The 27,986-nt window shown below is 49.9% G+C and overlaps 1 protein-coding gene across 5 annotated transcripts; it reads right to left on the bottom strand.

The window, feature by feature from the left end:
- Positions 1–311: 311 nt before the first annotated feature.
- ILF3 (interleukin enhancer binding factor 3) lies at positions 312–27,986 on the bottom strand. Of its 5 annotated transcripts, none has more exons than XM_061422147.1 (20): positions 27,769–27,977; positions 16,041–16,140; positions 15,263–15,492; positions 14,931–15,108; positions 12,754–12,901; positions 11,294–11,385; positions 10,802–10,897; positions 9,972–10,083; positions 9,447–9,544; positions 8,779–8,890; positions 8,565–8,675; positions 7,824–8,023; positions 7,309–7,476; positions 6,767–6,904; positions 6,480–6,656; positions 6,220–6,373; positions 6,024–6,077; positions 2,327–2,692; positions 1,597–1,722; positions 312–1,010 (listed from the first exon to the last, which is right to left on the bottom strand). In XM_061422147.1, exons 2-20 carry the CDS (start codon positions 16,041–16,043, stop codon positions 874–876), a joined length of 2,700 nt encoding a protein of 899 aa, XP_061278131.1. In that variant the 5' UTR covers positions 16,044–16,140; positions 27,769–27,977; the 3' UTR covers positions 312–873. The 5 variants fall into 5 exon arrangements, with proteins under 5 accessions (XP_061278131.1, XP_061278133.1, XP_061278132.1 ...); XM_061422149.1 differs by having other exon boundaries at positions 6,767–6,892; XM_061422148.1 differs by having other exon boundaries at positions 16,041–16,247; positions 27,769–27,975.

Genomic DNA, 27,986 nt, shown 5'->3' with positions numbered 1-27,986 from the left:
TCACCTTACTCCACGGTGATTTGAAATTGCACTTAAAAACTCTATTAGAATTCATGGAGCAGAAAATGAACCCTGCCCAATTATGTATGAGCAAAACCCAAACAGCAGTGTGGGCCTCCGGAAGCTGCCCTGCAGGCCGTCGGGAGAATGGTTTCGGAGCCACTGCAACACTGGGTCTCTGGCCCTGGACTTCTCTGGTGACCAGGAGCTGCCCTGCCCCCCACACCCTGCCTTCCTGCGCTGGGAACAGGGTGGAGGCACCCTGCCCATCCTGCTGCAGGTGGGCCAGACACCCAGGGCTACGACGGGCGCAGAGTTTTGTTTTTCTTTATTTGTCTACATTCAGCTCAATTCAGATGTACTGCTTGAATGATGCAGACATACCAAAAAGAAAAAAAAAAAAAAAGAAACCCCACTCTTTCCCACTGGTTTTTAAAATAAAATCTTCACTTATAAAACTGAAACACTAAAGCATTAAAATACAGAAAGCTCGTTTAACTCACTTCACAAAAGCATTAACAGATGACGTATCCCTTCCGTGACTATTTAAAAGACAAACTGAGTTAACACTAACACCAATCGTAAATAGACAGAGGGATACTTAACTGCAAGAACTCAAAAAACTCTACTCAGACAAAGTTGTAATGGCAACTAACAAACCATTGAAGACACGGAGTCCCAAACACGGCTAAATATGGGTCACAGGACGGGTCACGGGGGTGACCAGCTGCACCTCACGACACGGCAACGTGGACAGGGGAGGGCGGAGGGGCCTGGAGAGGCCGGTTGACATGTTAACTGTGATGCATAAAACTGAATCTTACAACGGGAGGGTTAAGTGCAGAAGGTACAAATCTTCACCCCTCGGGGGCTTTATCTGTATTGGTAGTTCATGCTGTGGTCTGCGTTTCTGCCATAGCCCCCTTGTGATGACTGGTAGGAGCTGGGAGGACCGCTGTAATTCTGGCCGGACCCTGGAGAGTTGTAGTTCGACTGTGATGAGTAGCCTCCTAATTGAGAGAGGAATGGGTCAGAAGTGAGGGGCACAAGACCCACCCCGTGGTCAGTGCTCGGGCATCAGCCAACACTCAACAGAGCTGTGTCTGTCCATGAGATACAGCAGCAGAGCAGCCCTGGAAGTGCCACTTTGTTAAGTGCCTTTCCAGGGTCAGCGGGCCTAGTTCTCACATGAGCCCTGAGAGGTGGGGCCATCAAGCAGGGCTTACAAGGAGTAGGGATCTGTCCAGTCACAGATGCGCCAGCCACAGGAGCTATGATCAGGCACTGCCTGAGCGCAAGGCTGAACTCACCACCCCCAACCAGAGTTCACACAGCAGGCTATTTGGCCCTCACTGTTCTCAGCATTTTCCCCTGCTGCTGCCAACATTTACAAGAGGGCAATTTCTGGACTTCTCTAGCAGGGGCAGGGGGCTCAGGTTTGATTGCTAGTAGGGGAGCTAAGATCCCACATGCTATATGGCCAGAAAGTTTCAAGAAGTAAAATAAATTTGGGTCTTAAGAACCCCTGTGGGCTCTGTTGGCTCTGAGTTTAAGCCTCCCCTCACCCCACTGTGCCACCTGCTTCCCCAGGCCCACCTTGTTTGCCTTGGTATGAGGAGCTGCCCCCAGAACCTCCATAGCCCCCATGTGACCCTGGGTTGTAGGACGATCCGCCTGAGCCGTAGCTGTTCCCGCCGCTTCGGCCTCCACTACCACTGTAGTCTGGAGCAGAGAAGACAGTGTGGTTAAGGGGCTGTGGCCACGATGTGGCTGGGCATGCTAGGTTTACCCTTGGCTGAGACCATAGGCCTTTGCAGAAATCCCTGTTTTAACTGTTTGAACTAGGCAACCTGTCCAACCATGAAGTGCCAGGGGTCACTGGAGTCCTGTAATGGCACCACATTCTGAAGCCCAATTCCATCCTGCCTGCTCCAAGCCTCCTCCCTTTTCCCACCTGGCACCCAGCGACCCCTGCCGGGCCCACTCACAGACAGCACAGCTTCCTTAAGGACAGCCCAAAGAGGCCCCGAATCTTGTCGTGCTATATCTCCACAGGAGGCGAAGAAGGGGGCAGTAACTGAGCATCTGCTGGGGGCTGTCTCCAGAGCCTAGCCCTGGAGGTGAGCTCATAGCAGCTGGCCTGGCCTCACAGGCTCTATCTATTCTGGTGCCCCAGCCTCTGGAACCATGGAGAAGGCAACAAGGAGGGCACAGCAAAGACTTGGACTGGGAGACTCGGTGCCAGGGTTTTCCTGACGCCCGCCCTGTAGCCAGCGTCGCTAGGCTCTCCACCATGCCTGGGGAGGTGCTCTGCCAGCCAACTCACTGAATTTGCTCTCGTAGCTGTAGTCGGATCCGCCTCCACCTCCAGGGGAGCCGTAGGAATTGGAGTACGAGGAGTAGTTGCCTTGTCCGTGATTGTAGCCCTTCTGCTTGCCCTGTGGGGGTCCGTAGTTGCTGTACTGGCTCTGGCTGTAGGACTGTTGCTGGCCTTGGTGGGGCTGGTAGCCTGAGCCATATGAGGGCTTCTGTTGGCCCCCGTGCGGCTGCTTCTTCCCGGCGTGTTTTGGGGGCACTGGGGAGTTGTAGTTGTCACCTTGGTAGTAGGAACCGTAGCCAGAAGAGCCACCACCGCCCCCGCCGCCGCCACCACCGGCATTCCCCGAATGCCCTCCGTTGCTGTAGAACTGACCTAAACAGGAAGGCAGCAGGTCAGGCGGAGGAGGGGGAAATGGGGAAGGGCAGGAGGGGGTGGTTGCAGCTGTGGGCCCTGAAGGCTGACCCACAAGCCCATGGCCCAGGCCGGGACAGAGGGACGGAGGCAGGACAGCGAGGAGTGGTGGCTCCGGTCCATCAGGCAGCCTGGCTGGGGCTGGCCCCAGCCTTCAGCTCCACTCACCCATCAGCTGACGACAACAATGGATCTTTGCCAAGCAGCGGCACGACAGCAGGCCGACAGCAGCTTTTGCAGCAGATGTCAACATTATAGTGAGATGGGCTCCAAGCGCGGGATGACATTCACGACTAGCTTGCTGCTACCCAGATGTCCCCAACAGTGACAGGAAAAGCAAAGCCCCACAGAAGCAGCCAGCTCCGACCCTGTCCTCCTCCCCTCACCCCCCAACTCCCCGCTGTGCTGGGAAGAGGCTCGGCAGTCCAAGCCCTGTGACCTCAGGAGATATTCTGTAATGACGCCCCTAAAGCCAGAGCCATTCATGGAAGACTAGCTGGTCTAACCAGTGACCTGGGATGTCTCCCGGGTGTGACTTCCACAGCCTCATGGGGAAATCAAACACCAGAGTTCGGTTCCCAACGCCCAGGTGAGGCCTCCCACAGGGCACCCCCCCTCATTCCCAGCACAGCTGCCGGGCACAGGCGGGACCCAGTGGCAGGACTAACAAGTGTGCAGTGAGGCCACCACATTCTCAGGCCCTGAAGCAGAGAATGTCACAATGGATACCCGCCTCCCCAACGTTGGTCGCTAAGTATAGACCCTGGTTTGTTAACAGACCCCAACACTCAGATGGATCCATGGGGGATGGGCCTGATAAGGCAAGGTGATGGAAGGCGGAGGTCAGGTCATGTGGGTGGCTCTCTGACCCAGCCAGGCAATCCCCGACGTTCACGCAAGGGCAGCAGAGCCCCTGGGGCAGGCAGACCTGGGCACACTACCTCTGGATGGCTGCTGCCCCTGACACAGCCAGCCATTGTGTGTGCCCGGGATGGGGGAGGAGGAGAAGGGAATGCCCCCACACACCCAGTCCTTCCTTCCTATATTTAGCAGCAAGTCTCCAGTCTTTTGAATGAGGTGAATCTGGGAGTTCTCAAGGACCTTCCACCCACTGCAGATATATGTCTCATACCACTGTGTCTTGGGTGGTTTAGACAATAATTTGGATAGAGCTAATTTGCCACATAAGTTAATTTCCTCAAGACCCCTCCACTCAGCCCACCAGAAGGCAGAAACACCAGGGAGAAGGCTGTGTCCCCAGTGCGAGAGAAAACATGCTTTGGTTCCTGGAGGAGGGGCGGTACCCCCTTGAGACTCCCCCCTCCTCTCTGCAGCCCACCACTTCAGCTGCCCACGGCCTGCACTGAGCGCCTCCTCGCCCCTCCGCCAGCGTGGGGATGAATGAAGACGCCAAGGACTGAGGGCTTGTTACTTTAACATGTATTGATTAAAAAAAAAATAATAAAGGGGAGGGAAAGTTTTCAACGTCATTTCAGGATAACTATTTCCTGGTATAAAAAGACATTATTCTCAAACAATAACGTTCTTAAAAAAAAAATACATCATGCAATCAAAGTTTTCAAAAGTTTCACTGAATGTTTCAAACCCCTGGGAACAAACTATGGAATAACCGTTTTGACCAGTTTTTTTCCTCAATAAACGCAAAATCTTGCAAGTCAATGTGGAGGCAGGCTTTGCTGCAAGAATTGTTGATCAGAGCCAAAACCACACTCGTTCCCAAGAAGGGCTCCCGCCAGGAAACGAGGGTCTCATTCAAGAGCCAGAACGCCTTGGTGCACCTCTACATGCAGGGAGAAGCCCCAGCTCAAGCCTGCAACTTCCGGAGAGAGGGCAGTAGCTTTCCAGGCCTTTTGGAACCTGTCGTGGGAGCAGGCTGGCAGCACAGGGCCTGCTGGGGGGCTTGGCTCCTCACTGGAGAATTAGGCGCTATGTATTAGGCTCTTTCTACTTGGATATTTTTAAAGCCCCATTTAAAAGAAAAAGGGAAAAAGAAAAATCCTTAAGAATCCCATGCATTTGCAGTGATGAGTAGGACTTGCAAAATTCTACGTTCTCATTTCCTTAAAGCCTGTCTGTTTCTTGCACTAAGAGTGGAAGCACAGTTTTGATACCTTTGAGAGTTCACCTCTAGCTAAAGCAGCCACAGAATATCGCACTCCGGAACAAGAACCCACCAGAGCAGTTACAAAAGATGGAAGAGGTTAACTTAGCACAATGTACAATTCCCCAACGTTCCCAATGTTTCACATGCTTATGGAAAAAAAGGCAGATTGCTCTGGATTCGGATGTGGTGAAACTGTTACTGTCAAAGGCATCAAAGAGATTTGGGGATTTGTTAAAAGGTTAAAAATTCATACAAAACCTGCTGTAAATTAAGACAAAGGTAGATTAAAATGCATTATTATCTGTCTCTTAAATAAAGTAATGCTTTCCATAAAAAGCAAAGGTGGGCTTTTGCCTTGATGCTGACCAACGCTGGCTCTAGAATTCTGTGCAGTTCTGCACAAAAACGCATTCTCTGAAAAATTGTTTTCCACTTATTGTGAACTTCAATAGGACCAAGTTCAAAGGCAAATCACGATAAAAACTGCCATTGTCTTAAATTCTGCAGGCTAAGAGTTTCAGACAAGCTGCGGTGACAAGCCACGGTTGAGAAACCCAGTGAAGCACAGGGCACAGCACGGACACTTTGGGTTTTGGAGTTCGAGAAAATTGGAGTAAAAAGTTGATTTTGTGTGCAATACTTTTAGATGCTCTAGGAAGACCCAAAATCATGATAGCCGTAGCAGTCTGTGAAAAAGTCACCTACAAAAGGGGGAGACAGAGCAGAGAAAAAAAATTAGAATTCTTTTGAAAAAGGGCACAGAGCGCCACATTTGAAATTCATGTTTTAGATTTCTCTGCTCCTGTAACCCCCCAATGAAGGCTCCTTCTCAAGACAAGAGCTGTGCACTGTCAGGAAAAGCGTATTCACAGGTTTGGTGCTTCGCATGGCTTAAAGCAGAGAAATTTAAAATTTTGATTTTTAACGAATTTGCCAGTTAGTTATACAATGTGAGCCTTAACACTTATTAGAGAGTAAATTATGCTTCTGCAGCATGGGGGCGCTGGAGGACCACTTGCCCTAACACCAAGCACAGGTGCCAGCCGCCCATGAATCTCAGGGAGGCTGTTGCTGCTAATACTGCTGGGCCACCCTGCTCTAACTCAGGCCACGGGAGCTAAACTGCAGCTTCTTCCCAAGCTCAGACAAAGAGAAACACGCACTTACTGTAGCCGGCAGTCGCTGAGTTGCCTCCATACCCGTAGCTGCCATACCCGGCGCCTGAAAGGGAATGGACAAGGTCACCAGGGTGGGAGATTGTCTGCCCCACCCATGCCTCTTATGCCGGGGGTGGGGGTGGTGTTCCCACCCACCGCAGGGAGCAGGCCAGGCCCCTGGGGACAGTGCAGGACAGGGTCCTCACCAGCATTCATGTAGCCTCCATGGTTGGCACCACCGAACCCTCTCCCTCTCCCTCGACCACGGATGTTCCCTCCTCTTCCCCGTCCTCGGAGGTTAGGGGGTGGGGGTACTTCATTGTGCATGGGACCCCCCATGCCGAACCCCGGGTTATGTGGCTGGATGGGAGGAAAGACAGACAGCTTACATTCACCTCCCACTCAAAGGACCAGAGAACACCCGCCAAGGAGAGAACACCCAGAGAATTCAGGGCTGGACACTCACCTTAGCAGCAAATTTTGGGCCACCTCTCACAGGCACAGGGGCTCTCTTCTTCTTGTTGGCCTCCAGGGAGAGAGGGGCATCAGGGAACAGCTTTTCTAGTGCAGCCAGGGCGGCATATGCTTTGGCCACCTTTTTGTTTGAGCCAGCACCCTGAAACTTCTGGCCGTCCACCTCGACCTGGGAAGAACAGATGTGTGTCAGGGGTGACCCAACACCGACCGCCCTTGGGGCAGGGACCTCTCCAAAGACCCCAGGTCCCCATGGGAACCACTTCTGGGACCACTCACCTCCATGACGAAGCGTTTGTCGTGGCTGCCCCCTGTCTCTGAGATGAGTTCGTACTTGAGGCCACGCCTCTTCTCGTTAAGTTCCATAACAGGGTTCTTGCCATGCTTGGTCAGGATCGGCCCCTGCTGTTTTACGTTCTCAGGGAAAACAGAAAAGAACACCAACAAACTCAGCTAAGGTCTTTCCAACAGGTGGCAACCGCCCCTGTGTTAAGGGTCTGAGGCCCTCCGCTCCACTCACTGCTGCCCACCCCCTGGAAACCACCCGCGGGCTTGCCAGCAATGGGACCACCTCCCCCACGCCGTCTCTCTCAGGGTAACAGCCGAGCCTCTCGACTGCAGGCCTCCCAAGTGCAGCCCCCGGTGTTGGGTCAACGCCAGCACAGGCCTTGACAGCTCACACTTCAACTCTGCCCCCCCAGGGCCCTGGACTGGAAGGCTGTTATGCTTCTGGAGGAAGAGAACGAGGACCAGTGACTGTCCTTGTTCAGGGGACCCCAGGGCACTCCTGTGGGGCCTCACAGCACCCACCCTGTGCTCACCTCGGTGGTGGGATCAGAGGGGAAGGCAGCACTGGGCGTCGAGACGGTTTCCACCACAGGTGGAGGGGCCACCACGGCAGGCTTTGCCTCTGTCTCCTCAGCGGAGTCCTCCCCCTTGCTGGAGTCTCTGCCTTCAGCACCCGTGGGCAAGCCCATGTCCTGTAACACCTGCAGCGGGGGGAGACGCCATGTCCCCAGTGAGGAAGGGCTCGCCCAGACAAGAATTCTCCCACATCCAGCACCCTGAATCAGCAGCTCTTAGGGAGGCATCCAGCCAACTGGAGGCACTTCCCTGAAGCTCCCAAGACCACCAAATGCCCACCTACATTTGGAGGCCCTGCGCCCCTCAATGACGGCATTCTGGCCGTGTGTGCCTTGGCCACTGGTCAGGTCTCTGTTTCAGTGTTCCCATTCCCTCCCTCAGCCTCGTGCTTGAACAGGGGGAAGTGGCTCTCAATGGGTGTAAAGCTGAGGGAGGCGCTTCGCCGTTCCACCACATTGCCGGCCACACTCACCTTCACAGCCACGTGCAGCTTGGCTGTCTTTTTGGAGGGCCCAGAGGCCTCGAAGGAGCTCCCGTCCACCTCAACTGACATGGTAAAAATGGGGGCGTGCACTGGACCGGTCTGGGAAATCAGTTTGTACTGCAGCCCTGGTTTGAGCTGGTTCAGTCTCATCAGGGCATTCATTGCTTGTGGAGGCTCTGCCTTCTCCTCTAGAGAGAACATAGTAACGCCGCTCTAGAATGCCAGTCAATTCTGACCCTGACAGGGACACTCTCCTGACTGCCCCCCCCACACACCACGTGGTGGAATGGGCAGGAGACTGGGTGGCCAAATGTGCTGAAGGCCTGCCTGCCCTGCTATCCAGACCCATACCTTGACTGTGGTCACCAGCTGAGGTGCATCCATCTTAGTTGTGTTCCATGCCCATGCTAAGTTTAATCACTCCCCTTTATGGATCACAGCCTTGTCATGGCGAAGGGGCTTGCACAGCTCAAGGAAGCTATGAGCCATGCCATGCAGGGCCACCCAAGATTGATGGGTGGAGTTCTGACAAAATGTGTTCCACTGGAGGAGACTGGCAAACCACTCCAGCATTCCTGCTGTGAGAACTCCATAACCAATTACTCTCAAAAGGACTTCCACATCACATCCGAGAAAAACAGAACAAAAGCAGGTATGTCACCACTTTGAGCTAAACCTTCATGAAGCCAGATGGCAGCTAAAACAAGGACCATGCGTGAATGTTTGTACCTTTCTTCTGAATCTTCTTCTTCTTTTTGCTAGGAGACTTTTCCTCCCCATCTTCCTCCATGGGGCGTTTCATGGGCGTAATGGCGTAGGTGGTGCTTGGGGGTATTTGAACTGAAACAAGACAAGGACGGCAGCAGCTCAGACTCTAGCCTGTCCTCCGCCAGGAGCCCATGATGACATCGCCGTCTGGGCCCAGGCCCCGCGGCCTCCGTACCTGTGTAGTCCACTGGGTTTTCATTCTTTGGTTTCTTGGGCATCTTAGATGGCAGAGGGTCCATACCCAGTACTTTATGGAGCTGGCCGAACGCAGCTAGTCGCAGCGCGTGCTGGAGAAGGGGAAGAGGAATCTGACTCAGCCGCCCTGCACTCCCAGCCCTCATGTGTGCGCTCACTAATGCCTCCTGGAAGGGGTGGGAGCTGAGGTGGTTGCTAATGGTCTCCCCTATAACAGCAAGGGGTCCTCCGCCAGCCAGGGGAGGGCCTGATTGCCAGGGCCCAGCCTTGCTGTGGGGGAAGGCCAGCCTGTGACCACCCCCCTCAAAAGAATACAGGAGACCCCAACCTGGGGACTGGTTGCCACACGGAGCCACGGGGTGGGCCTGCGAGGGAAGGACCCCTGGAGCAGTCCGCACAGCAAATACGTCTCCCTGCTGAACTCGGGTGTCTAAAAACGGCACTCGAGCAGGCCAAGGGGGGGCAGGTGACAACCTCGCGTGGCGCCAGGGGAAAGAAGCAGCCCAGGTTGGGGCGCCCTGTATCAGGCCCGAGCCCCTGACCTTCGGGCCCCAAGCTGAGCCTACCCTGAGAATACCCAGTAATGGAACTGGAAGCCAGCGATTACAGACTGGGTAAGGGCTCACGTGGCAATGGCGACGACTATACCTGCGCACTCTGTGTGATATCTTCCCGTTGCTGTCTGTCTAGATGCCCAATAGCATCAGTGGCTTCTTTTTCACAAGGGTCATAAATGCCAGAACCATCTGAAGGCAGGAAACAAGGAAGATATGCAGAGGATTATCTTTTAGCATCTCGGAAGCGTGGTGCTGGGCTGAGGGAACCAAGTGCGTTACCCCCCGCGCCCCATCCACACCCAGCTCTGGAAAACACGCCGGGCTCAGTGACCCACTCGGCGACCAGCCCGTGAGAGAAATAAGCCACTTGTGTCTCAGAGCAAGGAGCTCGCGTGGGAGTGGGTCACTACTGCCCCGGATCCGCCCGGAGTCACAGCTGCGGAGCCGGCACAGGGCTGGATATGATGGTGCAAGAGGGTAGTCACATGCTTCACCCCTGGGGGGACACGGGGCTGCTGCTGCCCTACCCACTCAGGGGACCCGCCGGGAAGTGGCCTCGGGGCCTTGGTCCCTGTCCTTTCCTTTCCCTGCCACCTGCAAAGCACAAGGCCCCAACCTGGCATGACGATGCCCGAAGCCAGGCACTCCAGCACCCTCCGCAGGGCCTCGCCAGCACCCATGGGTCTGTTGGCTGTGCCGATGGACTTCTCACAGAGAAGCTCGAGGGGCTGAAAGGGAAGAGGGAGAGTTAGTCACCAAGTCCAGGAGGGAGCAGGCTGACTCTGAGGCAGTGTCCCCCTGTGTGTGTGTTTATCAGAGTCAAGGCCCTCCAAGTTCCCAAGCCAGATTCACAAGCCAGAGAAAGCACACCTAGGATGGGGCTCCACCATCTTCTCCGTAAAGGAAGTGATGTTAAGTCTCTTAGGCTGTAGGGGCCAAGAATTGAAGCTGTGTACTTAGGTACTTAAAATGCAGCATTTAGAAAGATAAAAACCAGGAGGGGATGTATGTATACTTATAGCTGATTCATGTTGCTGTACAGCAGAAACTCATACAACACTGTAAAGCAATTATCCTCCAATTAAAAAATAATTTAAAAAAAAAGCCATTCTTCACCATAGACTATAGAAAGAGGCAACTGGCCAAAATAGGCCTGTGGGCCTCAGTCTGCTGACCCTTGTCTCAGAGCAGCTACAAAAGCGTCTACACGGAGTGGAGCCTGTTCCAGTAAGTACACCGCTGGCTGAGCTGTGCATCCTCCTCTGGGTTCCTCTCAGCCCCACCCAGGGTGTGGCACTCAGCAGGAGCTCAACAAGCAGCTCTGATGGGATGCATCGGCCACACCCCAAGGGGCCACTCCAGCCTGCTGATCAGCAACACAGTCCTGGGGTCTGGGAAGTCTCTGCACACATGACCCAAGGTGACTACAGCTCCAAGGTGCCTTACCCATCCTCTGAGGGGACCCCAGGTGGGCACTCGGGTGCACAGGTCCCTCAGGACCCGGATGACAATGACACACGACTTCAGCCCGTTGGCTCTGGCCTGGAGGAACAAAGCACAGGCTCTTTACCCCAGGGCACCTCCCTGAACACGAGGCAAACATGAAAAACACAAGCCTCAGGGTGCTACTTTGTCAAGGGTAAACGAAGGTGAACGTTCACGACCATCAAGTGTGTGGTCGGCAGCAACTCCACCAAGTGGACAGTAATAACATCATTACTCTTGGCACAAAGCAGCAGCTCCCCACCTACTCGGTCACAAGCCTCCTGGGGGATGTGTCAAATTTGTCTATGCGTGCTCCTTTAGCAACCGCACGCCAGCAGTTGCTAAGTTCAGCACAGCGCTCTTCAACGTTACCAAAACTTTATGGTGAAAGTTAGCCAAGTTAAAACTTAGGAATTCTCTACCGAAAGACAAATAGAAGAACAAAATGCAAACCTGGAACCACTTGGCGTGTCGGAGGGACGCCAAGGCAGCAAGGCATTTCTGCCTGTCCAGAACGTCCGGGGGGTCGTTGACTGATAGCGTTTCTATTCATGGATGGAATAAGAAGACAAGGTACAGTTTGACCAAGGGGTTTCTGTCAGGTGGAAAGGGGATGTGGCAGCTTCCTAAAGGGCAGCTGAGGCTCCCAGAATCTCAAGTCCTCTCCACCCTTGACCAGGGAAGGAGATGCTTGAGCACACTGAACTCAGCCCCGAGAGGAGATTGTAAAAATCAGAGGCCCCCTCCAAAAAAAAAAGAAGAAAAAAAAAAAAACCAAAAAGAAAAACAAAAAAAACAAAAAGAAAAACAAAAACAAAGTGGGAAGGTACTCTAAAAGGAACAATCCCATGGGGGAGGGGGACAGATAGGTGGACCCTATCTTCTAATAGATGGTTACCTTGCTTCCTCTCCCCAGGATCTCCCAGTAAATGAGCTATGCTAAAAAATTCATTAGCAAAAAGAAAAAACAAAAACCAAAACCGGGAAAAAAAAAATAGGTGGGGGGAGTAGAAATGCACTCCCTCTCTGCCTCCCACAGGTCATCCCCTGAGGCAACCATGGCAAAGGGGACCACCTCCGCCCGCCAGGCGGGACTGCCCCAGCCCCAGCCCTTGACAGAGTCAGTCCTGTTGGTCAAAGGTCCAGCGTCCCTGAATTGATCAACTAGAGGGCTCTGGTGGTGAACCGGTATCGGAACCGAAGGGCACTGAGGAACCTCAACAAGGGTGCGCTTGAGCCTGTGCTGCAGCAGAACCGGGGCGTTTGTCGCTCCCACCACCTGTGCGTCAGGGGTTTGGATAAGGCCAGTCACCCATCCACCCAGAGATGCGCAAGGGGCCCTGGGCGGACTCGGAATCGTGAAAGCATGAGCACTGTCCGAGGTTCCAGGATTTGGTCTGAAAATTACTCCACTGTTAGAAAAAACTTTATCCAAAACTCTGCCCCAGCTCTCTGCATCTCGATCACGGCCACAGGTAACAGCAGCCAGTGGAAGAAGACAAACGAAGAGGCCCTGGTTCTACTGCAACACAAGCTGTTTGCACAAGTCCAACGTGATACTCATGCAGATACCATCTGGTTGTCTTCCGTACTTTAAAAACCCTACAGTCACCGGGGACACGCTTTTCCAAGGCCAGAGACTGGCTCAACCGAAAAAACACCTTTAACACTGATAAGAACATCCAAGGATTAGGGCGGTGCAATCCGCTCGGAAAAGTACTACTCACTTTTAGTGCAACTGTTTTTTCAACCTCCCAGAACGGAAACCCAATGGGAGATGTGAGCTCGAGTAAAGGTGGTCAAAGCTACACCGCTAGCCTTTTATCAGAGCAATCTAAAACTTCATAGCACATTTTAACAGTGAGGGGATACCACAGTGCCAACGCCCTGCTGGCCTTTCTCAGCCTCCCTACCTCCAGCTAATACTTTCTCCATTTCTTCTCTGACAACAGGGGAGGTCAGGTGGATGGTCAAGGACAATGGAGGCTCTTTTGTGTTTTTTATCACAATCGCAGCGTCATCAACAGACTGGAGTATTTCATACTTGTCATCTGTGACAGCCTACAAAAGAAAATGCAACTGTCAAACACTTGCTTCCCAAGACCATCAACAGTTCTTTTGAGCTCCTGATTACAACTACAGGCCAACTTCTTGGGTTGTGACTGACAGCAGCGCCTTCCACTAGGGGTCAGAACGCCCTCTTACTGGACAGGTCTTTGGCCATCTTCCAGGTACTCCAGGGAGGAGATGACTACTTAGCAGAGGAAGCTTTGTAATACAATGTTAAGAGTTAAGGGTCTGGGAGGAGATGGCCGTGTGAAATCCTCACTGTGTCACTTGGGAGTCACGTAACTTTCGACAGATCACTCCATCTCATCAAGACTGTGGTTTCTGATTTGTAAAACGGACTTAGGGACACGACCGACACCCAAGGCGGCAAAGGAACTGAACCGGACACGGCACAGAAAGCACAGCACCCAGGGCGGTGTGGGCAGCCAGCCACCGCTGTTTCCACACACGGATGAGCAGCTATCACAGGGCGTGGAATGAAAACTGCGGGGTGCAACAGTTTCATATGGCAACTATGAAAGCACGTACTTGCTGCAAATGCATGCTACAAGGGTCTATAAAATGACGTTCATGCCTGTAACTTCTGCTTTCTTCTTTATACCAGTTTATATGCCCTATAAAGAAAACTTGAGTATTTATGACTTTTGTCAAAGAGAGAAAAAAAAAGTTTCGGGGAGAACAAAACAAGTTTCGGGGAGAACAAAGGCACTGTAGAGAATCCAAGCTGACTTTGCTCCACCTCAGCATTATTAGACGTGCCACAGACCACTCTTGGTGGCAGGGCGTCCTGTGCACTGGAGGACCTCGGAAAGCCTCTCCAGCCTCCACCTACAGATGCCGGCAGCACCGCACCCACTCTGCTGAGATAACTTACACTACCTCTAAACTCACTCCATGTCCCCTGGGGTGCAAAATGTGCTCCAGTCAAAAAACACTCATCTATATGATAAATATATACTTTCTTGGGACTTCCCTGGTAGTAGAGACTCCACACTTTCAATACAGGGGGCGCAGGTTCAATCCCTGGTAGGGAACTAAGATCCCGCAGGCCGTGTGGTGTGGCCAAAAGAGAAAAACAGGGGTAAAAAAAACACCTTTGCATCTCTCCATAAACACTCTATGGAAATGGTCTTTCCTTTAGAAACATCTATGTCAACTTAATTTTCTACACTTAATATACTTTTTAATAGATAAAGATGGAAACTAACTTAAAAAACTATCACTAAAACAAAAACTTCAGGGCTGCCTTCCCTTTTAACAGCTCCCCAAAGCCTTTCCACACTGCATTAGCTGCTCATTTCAATTCTGACCTCTGTCCTGAATCCCGAGGGGTCAGTCACACGTGACAGGAGATTTACATGGGAAAATGAACAGTGTATCTATGGGGTGAGAATTTCTACTTTCTTCTTTTCTTATCCTGTGGCTGAATCCAGGGTAATGTCCCCAGGAGGCACTGAGAGGCAACAACACACAGACATTCTGAAGCCCAGACATCTCACCAGCCGGGGACGCGGGGTCAGTTACTGAGTTCCCCGCACCTCAGTCCCATCCACTAGAGTACTTAAGATGATCAAGCCCCACTTCAGTCATCATGATGAAATGATGTGTGCAGAGCTTGTCTGGCCTAGGGCCTGGTTCAGTGAATGCTCAAGAAATGCCAGAAGTTACTATTTATATAGTACTTCTGCAGTGAGGCAAATAAATTGGTTAAAAACAACTTTTTTGAAGTCCAGGTTTGCATAAAGGAGGAAGACTTGATAACTGAATATCCTTTGCAGCCACCTGCCCATCCATCCATTGCTGGAGTCTGGATGTGAAGGTCATGCCCAGTGCCGCCTGGTGCACAGTAGGCTCCCGGCCCGGCTGCCGGGCGTCTCTGCAGCATCCTGTTGGGCAGCTACAGAAATGTGAGAATGGCAGGGGCCAGGCTGGGTGTGGAGCATGCCTCCCGGGGCACAGCACAGTTGGTCATGTGTTTCCCTGACCACCCTGCATCCCCAGTGGAAGTGGGCACACTCACAGTGAGCTGGATGGCCAGGTTGTCAGCCACCTTGTCCAGGAGGGCAGTTGTGGGCTTCTCCTTACACAGCAGCACCAACTCCAAGTCCAAGTCCCCCTTGAGCAGTAGGCCCTTTGCCACGAGGCCAACACGCATCACTCCCCTCAGGGTTCTGGTCATGTGCTCTGTCTTCTGCTCCCTGAGAACAGCCCAACACAGGCCCAGTGAGATTCAGGCTGGCCAGAACCCAGGGGCGCCGGAAAGGCTGGCGTTTCTTAGAAAAAGGAGAGGCTCAACCCTGCACTGGCCAGTCTCCCTAGATTTAAGAAAAACACCTTACAAAGCCAACCTACCCAGCCCCTTCTTTGCCCTCGTCTTCCGCGGGCACATCCACATTCTCAGACTCGGCATGGTCGCTGCTGCCTTTCTCTTGCTCATCGATCCAGTCAGACACAGCTTTGAGAGCCCGCTCTGTGTGGGACACCATGTTCTGGACTGCCTCCAGCTCCTCTTGTGTTGGGTAAACGGAAGAGTGCTTTGCCATCACATGGCGATCATCATTCACAAAAATTCTCACTGGACGCTGGAGATGTGAAAACTTAGTTAAAAACGATGTAAGGAGACCAAGCAGCTTGATGCTTAATCTGTTCAGCTGTACAGCTCACAATTACACACATGAAAGTAAGACTATAGGAACACACCTGAAGGTCTGAGAAGGACAGCCGAGCATAGCAGCCGTGCTTTCTCTAGGCCACGGGAAGAAGGGGGCACGCTACACACTTCTGTATTACTACAGCTGTTACAGTACGCACTTAAAGAGTCTAATGAAAAATGACCATAAAACCAAATGCTCTGGGGAGGCAAGACAGGTGAAGGCTACTGAGAGGTACAAATTACCAAGTATAAAATAAATCAAAAGGACAAAATGTACAGGATAGGGAATGTAGCCAATATTTTATAATAACTTTATATGGAATATAAATATGAAATGACTGTTGTACACCTGAAACTAATATACTGTAAGTCAACTATACTTCAAAAAAAAAATCAAATGCTTTGGGGCAACACCACGAACATTTTTGTACGTGAATGAAGAAACAGTATCTATGATTAAGAAAATGAATTTCTTACCATTTTTACTTCACTTTATCTGCAGTGTCTGGAAATCAAATTTTTGCTTATCTTTTCAAATTGTGACAGATTTCCTTGCTGTTATCAATACTTCAACTATCTATAAGATCAGAAAATCTTTTTTAGTTTCATGTATTTCATCGGTGGAGGAGTCTGAGCAGTCAGATAATCCCGCAGGAGGAAAGCGATGCTGCCTCAGGAAGGAGTCTGTTAACACAGCAGGACACATCTCTATTTCCAAGTAATCACTAACCCAAGGTACAAACAACTAATTATAAAACTCCCCCAAAATGAAAACAGCTGGTTTCTAGAAGCCACGTTTGACTTCAGGCCCACACTCAAAATGGTTTTTACTTAAAAAAAAATCTCCTTTCAACATTTCGCGATATGAAGTATGCCAACTTTTACAAATAAACCTATTACCAAGCCTCCCCCAAATGGTACGGGTTAAAATGTTCAGCAAAATCTTGGGTGTCTGGAGAAGGGAAAGAGAAGGAAGGAAGGCGCGAGCTCTGACCCTTGAGGGTTATGAAGACGTGGAAGGAGAGCAGGAAACAGAGGGCCCCAGACAGCTGCTGTAGATTGGTGAGGCAGGACCTTCCAAAGCGCCAGGGGGACACGCCCCCACAGCACGTGGCCACCCCTGGGCTCAGCTCTGCAGTGGCTGAGACCACTGAAGAGGACAACACAAGTCTCCAAGACAAACACAGCTATAATTACAATTTTGGACTCTAAATAACATGCTGGCTACAACCTACTCAATTCCCACTCTGTGCAAACAGTCTGGTCCACACTGAAATCTTCCAAATGAGTAAACAACCCAAAAAGCCTCATCAGCAGAGGAGGCAACAGATTGACTCCACCCATTCCATCCAACCACATAACAGCTAGCCCCTTCCATCCACATCGGTTGTTACCAGCCAGTGCAGTAGGTTCATCTCAGAAAGGCATTCACTTCAAGGATAAACACTGACAAGACTAGCCCAAATGAGAATTTCCCATAATGCTTTAGGACTAGCTAACTACCATTGAAAACTTAGGGGTTGCCAACTAAAGCCTGAAAATCTAAGGGTGGAATGAGAAGTGATATTCCTGCAGAATCAGGCAAGACGACAGATGGGGTCTAATGCTTCATGACGGGGACTGAGAGAAGGAAGAAGACCACAAGTCCCCGGGCTCAGCCCTGGCTGTGCCTGAGCCCTTGGTAAGCCACTCACTCAGTAGTCACCAAGTGGGAGCTTTTGCCACTACCTGTGTGGCCTTCAAGTTCCTTGGAGGTTCCTTCAACCCGCAACATGGAATCTACTCCTCTACCTCTTCAAGGAGGGTGTGAAAATTAGATGAGTTGGCCTGTGGAAAGCATGGAGCACAAATCCCACAGACCCTAAAAAAAAAAAAAAAAAAAAAAAGCACTGACTTCTACTACAAGTACGTCATCAGGTTGTTGTGGGGGCTAATAATAAGCACATGCAAAAGCACATCCTGGATAAGGAATGAATGACACCATGGCTGTGTTTGAAAAGAACGTCTTTACCTCAGATACACATTAAAGATAAATTTATGGCTTAAACTACACGCCTGATTTTTGCTTGTTTTAAAATACTTTAGTGAGGGATTTCCCTGGTGATCCAGAAGGTAAAACTCTGCACTCCCAATGAAGGGCGTCTGGGTTCAATCGCTGGTCAGGGAACTAGATCCCACATGCCACAACTAAGAGTTCGCATGCTGCAACTAAGACCCGGCTCAGTCAAATAAATAAAAATAAATATTAAAAAAAAAACTAGGGGTGAGGTGGGGAGTGGAGAAGGGAACCCTAGGACAAACCAACACTGGAAAACGTTAATACCTTTTGAAGATGGAGATGGGTAGAATGGGGATCACTGTGCGTGTCTGAAAATTTCCATTATAGTTCTTTTTTTAAGTGCATAGCAAACTGAAGAATTCTTGCAAAAGTGCACCCATGGCAGGTAATCTAAAATGTAAGCCAAGTCTCAGAAAATAAATTCTAAACCGACAAGAAGCAGGCTGTCGGAAATCACAGCTGACTGGTGAGAAGCCCATGGTAAACAGTCACCAGTCCTGGACAAATCTACACTGCAACTTCATCAGCCTGATAAAGAAGGATGATGTTTAAAACTGCACTTAGTCAGAAGTATTCTCTGTGCACCTCCCCTGTACAGGCCCTGATCCAGAGGCTGGGAGGGTGATGAACACAGCAGGCAAGCCCCCAGTTCCTGTGGACCTGGCCACCCTAAAGGACAAATGCCTTCCCTCCAAATCCAACATGGCGCCAGGAGCCAACGCATCACCACTCTATACTTACCACTTCTTCATCTTAGTCTTCCTCCACCACAGACATCAGATACAGAGGCTTAAAAGTAACAGAGGGTTTAAACCAAGATCCCAGGGACCAAAGACCTTTTTATTAAGGGCTTTGTAGGACTGACACTGTCTAAAATCTTCTAAAAGGAGCTCCCAGAAGAAGTAGTTGATTCAGCACCTGATGCAGAACCATGGTAGGTGAGCCCGGGTCAAAATGCAGTATCAGAAAGCCAGGAAGAGACTTTCCTGGCAGTCCAGTGGTTAAGACTGCACTTTCAAGATCAGATGAGATTGGGCGCCTTCAGGCTGATATGGCTGGAGACAAGACTGTGCTTTCAAAGCATGGGGCGCACGCAGGTTTGATCCCTGGTAGGGGAACTTAATACCCCACGTGCTGTGTCGCATGGTCAAAAAATAAGAGTTGGAAAAAAAGAAAATAAAGGGAAGGAAGTGCTCAGTGATTACTGCTGGCATGTCCAAAGGATGAAGGAGCTGACTTGGGAGGGCTCCCACTAGCTATATTTGAGGCAACTGAGTATCAAAAACAAAAAAAAGGCCCATATGAAGTTCTCCAGCACAGCAAAAAACCCAAACTAAGCGGCAATTGTCTCCGTGGGATGGTGGCAGGGACACCTGGGAAGGGTGCCAGGAGCTTTCTGGGGTGGTCACAGTTTGCATCTGGATAATACTGTGGGGGATATGCATTGACCAAAATCCACTGAATGGTATATGCAAGATCTGTGCATTTATCTCAAAAGAAAAAAACCCAAAAAAACTGTAAGTAAATACTGGACTCTAGTTAATATCTAGAGGAAAGACCACAACTTTCTGCTACCTTGAAAAGTATCATAAAAATAGATACTGTTAACTCTAGGGCTTCCCAAGTGGTGCAGTAGTAAAGCATCCACCTGCCAATGCAGAAGACACAGGGTTGATCCCTCAGTTGGGAAGATCCCCTGGAGGAAACGGCAACCCACTCCAGTATTTTTGCCTAGAAATTAGATGGACAGAGGAGTCTGGCGGGCTATAGTCCATAGGGTCGCAAAGAGCTGGGCAGGACTGAGCACGTGTGCAGACACAAATTAGCTCTATTTCAATGAAAATAAAGTGGCTGAAAAATGAGAATACAGGAGAGAAGCGTGAAATACAACTGAAGTCAATGGCAGGACTCCGGTGTATAAACAGGCAAGCGTTGACCGTAAAACAGTGTCACTTTTTCTGTAAGTTTGAATCTTCTAAGAAAATGTTACAAATATATGACTAAAATGTATCCAGCACGTGAACAGTACAGGAGTCCACAATGATACTTATTTGACACCAATGGAGACATCCACACCCCAACTCCCTCATCCGAAGGGACCAAGGTTCACCCGGAGTTGATTCGGGGGATCTCTTCGAAAGATGCTATCTGACAAATCGAGACAGTCCAGAGAGAAAACTACCCTCGGACCGCTGGAGAACAAGACAGTCACTGTGTAGAACATCAGCCCTCGAGGACATCTGGCCAACCCCGAATGCTCCTGTCCTGTACTGCGGGAGGCTTCCATCCGCTGTCTTCACCCCTCAAACTCAAAGCATGTCTGTGCCTCTGCTCCAGCAGCTGCCTCCCTTGAGGCAGGCCCAAGAACGCTTCTCTAAAGAGACTCACTGGCTGAGGCCGGCTGTGACCACCACTCTTGGACCATCTGCGATCCTTCCACCCCCAGGCCTCCTCCTCTGGGCCAGAGCTTAGTGGCAATACCTCCTGATTCAGGGGAACAAAGTGACTAGACTACCTATTCTAGACTACATTTAAAAACTGGAGGCAGGAATTCCCTGGTGGTCCAGTGGTGAGGACTCTGTTTTTACCACCGAGGGCCAGGGTTCAAGGCCTGGTCGGGGAACTAAGATCTCATAAACCACAAGGCGTGGGCAAAAATATTTAAATAAATAAAAATGAAAAACTGGAGTCAATGCGTTTTTGCTGAACGGGCCTCGCTTGTCTCTGTGTGAACCCAGATCTGTCATCCAAATCAGCCTATCAGAAGCCAGCTGCTCTGGTCCTGAATACCAGAGAATCCATCTCTCCTTTTCAAAACTGTGCTGTCAAGAAGCCCACAATACCCACCCATAAGCAACACTCCACTGCCCCCTGACAATCTTAAAGACAGGCTTTGAACTGCTCTTGCCACCTCAGTCAGAATTCAAACCGGGTCCAAGATGAAGCCTGATTTTTACCAGCCCCCAGCTTCTCTGAAAAGAAACCCAAGAAAGGAATGAGCAAAGAGCGAAGAATCAGGATCTTAAACTACCTGTGTGGTTTGGGATGTTCTAACCCACAGCGATCAGGTTTCCTTCTTTTGTTCTCAAAAGCAGCCCACCCACAGCATGCAGAGTTAGAGAGGTTTAACAACACGCAGCGAGAGGACCATCTTTCTGACCTCTCACTAGCTGGAATATCCCAATCATGACGCTGGCAGTTGGGAAAGAAATGTGCCCAAGTCAGCATGTGTGGATCAACAAACGTTTGTAGAACTGAATGAACAGGTGTGGTGACAACACCCTAACAGGTATGGCCCCCACCTATCTTGCAGAATAAACTGCACCCCCTCACGGCCATCCAGGGTATTTCACCAAACTAGAGCCCTGGTCACTCTGGGAATACCCCTCTTGAAAGTTAAGTTAGTTGCCGTCGTGTCCTACTCTGTGATTCCATGGACTACAGCCTGTCCCGCTCCTCTGTCCATGGAATTCTCCAGGCAAGAGTACTGGAGCGGGTTGCCATTTCCTTCTCTAGATACTCCTCTTAAAGAGACCTAATTAGGTTTTGAAAGACACAGGACCCAACTCAGCTGCTGATTCCCGGACCTCTGGAGATACAATCCTACGTGGAAGTGAAATAATACACACATGCAACTCTTCAGTGACTCTTAAAAAACTATTAGAGATTCACATCATCAAGGACATATGGAAAATAACTTAAACAAAGCAACCCAGCCAGAAGAGGCCAATCTAAAATCTGATTACAGATGCCACTCTGAGAATTTTTCAATTCAAGACAAACCTTAAATCCAGTGCGATGGTTCCCAGCTCTGTCTGCAACCGTGTTTTTGCTGGTCCATAGGGAGGTATAATGAAGTAGGAAATGACAACCCACTCCAAGATTCTTGCCTGGAAGATTCCATGGACACAGTAGCCTAGCAGGCAGGCTACAGTCCATGGGGTCGCAAAGAGTTGGCCATGACTGAGCACAGCAAGCAGGGAGGTATAAAGTTAGGAGTAAAGATTTTTCTCAAATATTTTCTTTCTTTGGCAGTGTAACATGGCATTCAGGATCTTAGTTCCCCAACTAGGGACTGAACCCATGCCCCTTGCAATGGAAACTGGGAGTCTTAACCACTGGACTGGCAAAGTAATCTTATAAATATTTTCCATTTACAGGAATGTCCTTTAATCTTATTTTCTTTCTAAATGTTCAGTGTTAAAACATCCCTTTTGCTTTTGAAATGATGGTGATGGCAATGGGTAACTGATTAAAAAAGGTTTTAACTGGCAGATGCAGGTTGTTTCCCAAAATGTTTCTGGAACTCTTAACTGGCCCGTAAGACCTAGGCCTCCAGGCTCAGTGACACTGTGGAACGCCCGAAGGCCTTAGAAACACAAGCCCAGGTTTGCGCCCACTTGGGTTTTCCAATCTGGCCAGTGTGGAATCTTCAACAAATCACTTTATCTTTTCAGAATTGGGTCAAAAATGAGATTGAAACACCGCCTATATCTCTCAGTCTCAAACCATAAGGATTACTGAGACATGATGAAAAAACGCCCTACCAGCTGAGTGCTTAGTCGATTTTGACTCTGCCACCCCATGGACTGTAGCGGGTATCCATCTCCTCCTCCAGGGGATCTTTCCAACCCAGTGATCTAACTCTTCTCTCCTGCATTGGCAGGTGGATTCTTTACCACTAGTGGCACCTGGGAAGCCCTATCAGCTGTAAAACTACAAATGCAAGATGCTGAAGGAGTCATTTCAGCTACTTTTGGATGAACCAATAGAAATGTTTTTTAAAATCTGCCTGTGAGAAGACATGTCACGGCAAAAAGGTTTAACAGGATTCTAAGTGGGGATTATCAAACTCTCTTTGCAACATGCCCTTCAGGCAGCAGAGTAAGTCATGTTAGAAATCTGAGAGGGAGAATAGAGACAACTTTCCCACATGTCCCCATGGGGAAAGCCTCAGATTTTTAAAAATCAGTTGCTAATTAAGGAAAAATCAAAAAATGACTGCGTCTCAAAGGATGTTAAATATTAACATGCAGATTGTGAATTATTTTAATGGGTAGGGGTTTCTTTTTTAAAATATTTTATTTATTTGGTTGCCCCGGGGTCTTAGCTCCCTGAACAAGGATCGAATTAATGCCCCCTGCAGTGGAAGCGCAGACTCCCAACCAGTGGACCACCAAGGAAGTCCCAAGAGTTTCTTTTTTAAATGAAACTTTTCATCTTGTAGCTTCTTATGCAGCTCTAAGAACAGAACCGTCTCCCAAGTTCTCCACTCAGTTTCCCCCAATGGCAACATCTTGTCAGAGCTGGAGCACTATCACAATGGCAATCCTGATACTGACACAGGCACAGACTGCTGCGGTCACAAGGACCACTCCTGTTGACCGTGTATAGTCACACTCACCGTGCAACAGTGAACACACTGTGTATGGTCAACCGCCCCCCACCCATGCTTAACCCCTAGCAACCACTAATCCACTGAAGGTTTCTGTAATCTTGGCATTCCAAAAATGTTATATAAATGGAATTGTAGAGCTTACGACCTTAGGATGAGCTTGTCTCATGCAATGACTGACTCAAGATTCATCCAAGTTGTGTGTGTACTGACAGCTTGTTCTTTTTTATTGCCTCGTAGTATTCCATGATAAGGAACCATTCAGCCACAAAAGGACAACTGGGTGGGTTCCAATTCTTGGCTATTATAAATATTAAGTGCCACTATAAGCCATGGAGCCAGGCTGCCCATTTCCATATTAGGGAAATTTGAAGTTTTTTTAGAATTATGAATACATAGTAAGGATTGAGTGAGTGAAGTCACTCAGTCGTGTCCAACTCTTTGCAACCCCGTGGACTATAGCTATCAGGCTCCTCCATCCATGGGATTCTCCAGGCAAGAATACTGGAGTGGGTTGCCATTTCCTTCTCCAGGGGATCTTCCCAACCCAGGGATCAAACCAGGGTCTCCCGCACTGCAGGCAGATGCTTTACCGTCTGAGCCACCAGGTACTGCCATGCTGCATGGCAAAAACTCTACATGTGCCATGGAAAAGCAAGCCCAACTTGCAACATTCATCCTTTAGACATACACATACCTCATGTACACTCTGATAGGAGGAAGAAATCAGTTCAAAAGAAAGCAGCAAAAAAGCCAAGTGGCCTGGAATATTATTCCAATAAGACCTTATCCTTGAGCATGAACTACAATACCAATGGAGATAATATGAATGGCTGTTTCAAGGAAAATTACCCTGACCCTCAAACTGCCAATAGCACCATTTCTCATGAATCATCTAAGACTATTCAAAAAAAAAAAAAAAAAACTGGAGCAAATTTACAGACTGTACTAAAGGGACACATATTCAACTTTGTAACTAAATGATCCTTCGTGATCATATACAGACAAGAAAATAGCCCTTGGTCAATAAACTCATTTCCCCATTAAAACTAGTAGCTACATTTTCAATTTCTTCACTACACAGACATTCAATAAGAAAAAAATTAAATTTCAACTAGACACTATTTCACAAAACATCTGAAAACAGCTGATGAAAAGATGAAAAGTTTGATCCCTGGGTTGGGAAGATCCCCTGGAGAAGGAAATGGCAACCCACTCCCATTGTAATTTATAACAGGATCACCTATCAAGTGATGTCTAGGAAAAATCTCACAGGGATTTAGCAGAACATAAGGTGGCAAGAACCAATTCATTTAAAAAAGTCAGCACACTCACAAGGCTCCACAACAAACACACACCCACCCTGCATTCACTATTATTTCTGTGGTGTTAGCACTACTGAGGCAGCACCAAGCTGCCCTAAGTGACAAAGAGGGAAGCTAGCTGTTTCAGCCAAAACTGTCAAATGCTGGGCACGACACTAAAGCCAGCCTTGTCCCTTCAGGACCCTGAGCCCATTTCACTAACCAACAGTGTGTAGCCTCCTGTCGAGTCACTTGTTTAGTTGCTAAGTCCTGATTCTTTGGGACCCCATGGACTGTAACCTGCCATGCTCCTCTCTTTATGGGATTCTCCAGGCAAGAATACCAGAGTGGGCTGCCATTTCCTCCTCCAGAGGATCTTTCCAACCCAGGGATCCAACCCGTGTCTCCTGCACTGCAGGCGGATTCTTTACTGCTGAGACATCAGGGAAACCCCATCAAATCACCAACTGCCTCTAATTCTAAATCCTTCCACTGGAAGCAGAAATCAAATCTTTCTTGCCCAGGTCTTTGCTAAAATAAAAAGAAGCCAATATACAAAGCTTAGAAAATCTAATTCTTCAGAAAATTCAATGCAGGCAATATTCAAATAAAATTATCACCATTTTGTGGGCCACATCTGCTAATACTAGGTGGTGACACTTCACACATCTTTCAGAACTGCACATAGTTAAAAGCAACTTGATGACAAAATGTAGCACGTGGGCAAGTCCAAGGTCATAAAACCCCAAGTTTCTGGGGGAAAAGAATCATTCTTCTAAGATGTAAAAGGTGAAATCTGGAGGAACTGGGGAGAAAGATGAGAAAAGTTAAGAGGGAGCTGTCTCTGCCCAAAGAAAACTTCTAAAGCCTTTCTCAAAAGCAAGAACATTTCCAACTCTCACATCCTGCTAAAGCCCAAAGACAGACAAGATGCTGCCTGTATTTACCCCAAAAGAAGAGACTTATATGACTTGGAAGGAAAGTTATGACCAAGCTAGATAGCATATTCAAAAGCAGAGACATTACTCTGCCAACAAAGGTCTGTCTAGTCAAGGCTATGGTTTTTCCAGTGGTCATGTATGGATGTGAGAGTTGGACTGTGAAGAAAGCTAAGCGCCGAAGAATTGATGCTTTTGAACTGTGGTGTTGGAGAAGACTCTTGAGAGTCCCTTGGACTGTAAGGAGATCCAACCAGTCCATTCTGAAGATCAGTCCTGGGTGTTCTTTGGAAGGAATGATGCTAAAGCTGAAACTCCAGTACTTTGGCCACCTCATGCAAAGAGTTGACTCCTTGGAAAAGACTCTGATGCTGGGAGGGATTGGGGGCAGGAGGAGAAGGGGACGACAGAGGATGAGATGGCTGGATGGCATCATTGACTCGATGGATGTGAGTCTGAGTGAACTCCAGGAGTTGGTGATGGACAGGGAGGCCTGGCATGCTGCGATTCATGGGGTCGCAAAGAGTCGGACACGACTGAGCGACTGAACTGAACTGATATGACTTGTAGACAGCTTGTTCTTCATCAGTGACTCACCCCACTTGTCCCTATCTGGCGAACTTAACCAGGGGTGCATGACACCATATTTGTGACATCAAAATATTGCCAACCACTCTTGCCAATGTCATTTTTTTTTTAATAAGAAAAAATTAAGAAAAAGAAAAAACAGTCTTAGATTTCTCATTCCCAATAATATGGGCATCTCCTCAAGTATCCTGGAAGATAAAGGAATTTTTCCCTACAGGCACTAGACAAGTCGAATCAGGAAAAGGAAACAAAAACTGCAAAGGGTTAGGTACCACTCCACTCCAGGGAGAGGGTGATTCCCAGGCTGGCCCAAGCTCCAGCAGGGTAGGGAGCCTCTGATAAATCAGTGCCCAGTGTTGGCAAGGCCACCTCTGGCAGTAATTGCCAGCCTCCAATCAACTCAGACAGCGCTAGGGTCTGCAGAGATTCTATTCACAAAAGCCAGGGACCAAGAGCTGTCCACATGGCCAAGAAACAACTCAGGACTACTGTCTGGAACAGTAGCACTTGCCTGTGCCCTGGGGCCTTTCCACCGCTATTCCAGCTGTGAATGAGCTTCAGATTCCCACAGTTCATTCACAGTCTGAGCGGCTGCTGTAGCCACATCCCACGAGACCACACACAAAGCATAGTGGCAGCCGCTGGGAGCAACCGAAGAGATTCCCAACCACAGACACTTGAGGGAAAGAGTAAGTCCTAAATTTTGAGAACCAACTTCAGGAGCACCTTGTGTTCTCCCATGGATTCCAAATACGCCACCAGACCACTCATTTTAAAGAGATCACAATCCTAAGCAATAACAAAAGATTCAGAATCCCTGGAATACCTGAGTCAATTAAAAGTTAATTGATGCTTCCTTGCTGATCAATCAAATCCCCTAGGCAGAATCCCAAGCAACTTTCAACCAGTTCTAGAAATGTTAAGAAAAGATGGCCTACTCTTTTAGACAATGACTGGGGGAGAGCATGCAGATGACTGTACACCCCGAATAATACCCCCCCAGGCGTAGTATTATAGGACAGAACCTCAAGAGCAATCCTAGGAGTCTGTCCCTCAACTACTTGAGAAAATAAGGCAGAAACGGGTTTCAAGCTCTCATGCGTCGGTCCCCATTTTGCAGATAACGGGACACTCAAATATCGCACCAGATCAGTTTTGGGAGTGAATGCAAGTCCTAAACAGTCTGGGGGAAAAAAAGCCTACATCAACGAATCGCCTGAAGAGAGAAAGCTTAAATCCTCCGCTAGAATTGGTTCCTAATCTAGGGGAGGGCTGGCTAGCCAGCGATTTGAGGACCCCAAGCAGCTTTCCCTGCAATCCACCTAAGTATGGATGGGGTTCCAGGGAAGGGGTATGCCTCTCTGCCCCACATAAGGACAAAGGAGGAAATGTTTCCCGCCTCGGGAACCTGGGACCCTCCTGAAACTCGGGGCGGGACTGGGACAAAGAGAAGGAGAGGTAGAAGGGGGGTCGTCCTTGCATCGCGGGTCAGGATGCTCCGGGCCGGAGGGGGTGTGTGCTCCAGGCACGTGCGCGCGTGCGCCGCAACAGACAAAGCCCGGCCCGGGGGAGGCGGCGGCTGGGGGCCCGGTGCGCGCGCACCCCCCGCGAGAGGCGCCGCCGACGGCCGAGGGGCCGCGAGGGGGGGCGGATGCGCGCGCACCGGGCCCTCGCCGCCGTCGCCGCCATTTTGTTTCCTCGGCACAATGGGGGAGAGTAACGGCCGAACGCGGGAGCGAGGCTGACAAGGGAGGAATGGGCCAGGCGCCGGGGCGAAAGGACCGGGCGGAGGCGAGGAGCGCGGGGCGTCTCAGGCCTTGTCACGGCTACTCCTTAGCGGAGCCCGCGCTGAGTGGGAGGACCGACAGAGGGGAGGAGGAGAGGCGGGAGCGGGCCCGGCCGCCGCCACATTGACGCTTACCTCGTCCGCGTCCCCTTCTCCGACCGCAGCCGCCGCCCTCCTGCCAGAGCCCACCGGGGTCTCCCCCCAAAAGCCACGCGGTGCGCACCGGGCTGCTGAGTCCAACTGCAATGGCGAGAAGAGGAGGAGGAGGAGCCGGGGCCGGGGGCGAGCGGGCGGGCGCGCGCCGGGGAGGTGCGAGAGCACGTGACCGGCCGGAGCCCCGCCCCTTCGCCCCT

The sequence above is a fragment of the Bos javanicus genome, chromosome 7 (assembly GCF_032452875.1).
Source record: "Bos javanicus breed banteng chromosome 7, ARS-OSU_banteng_1.0, whole genome shotgun sequence".
Classification (NCBI taxonomy): Eukaryota; Metazoa; Chordata; class Mammalia; order Artiodactyla; family Bovidae; genus Bos; species Bos javanicus.
This window is presented reverse-complemented; position numbering and strand designations above follow the sequence as displayed.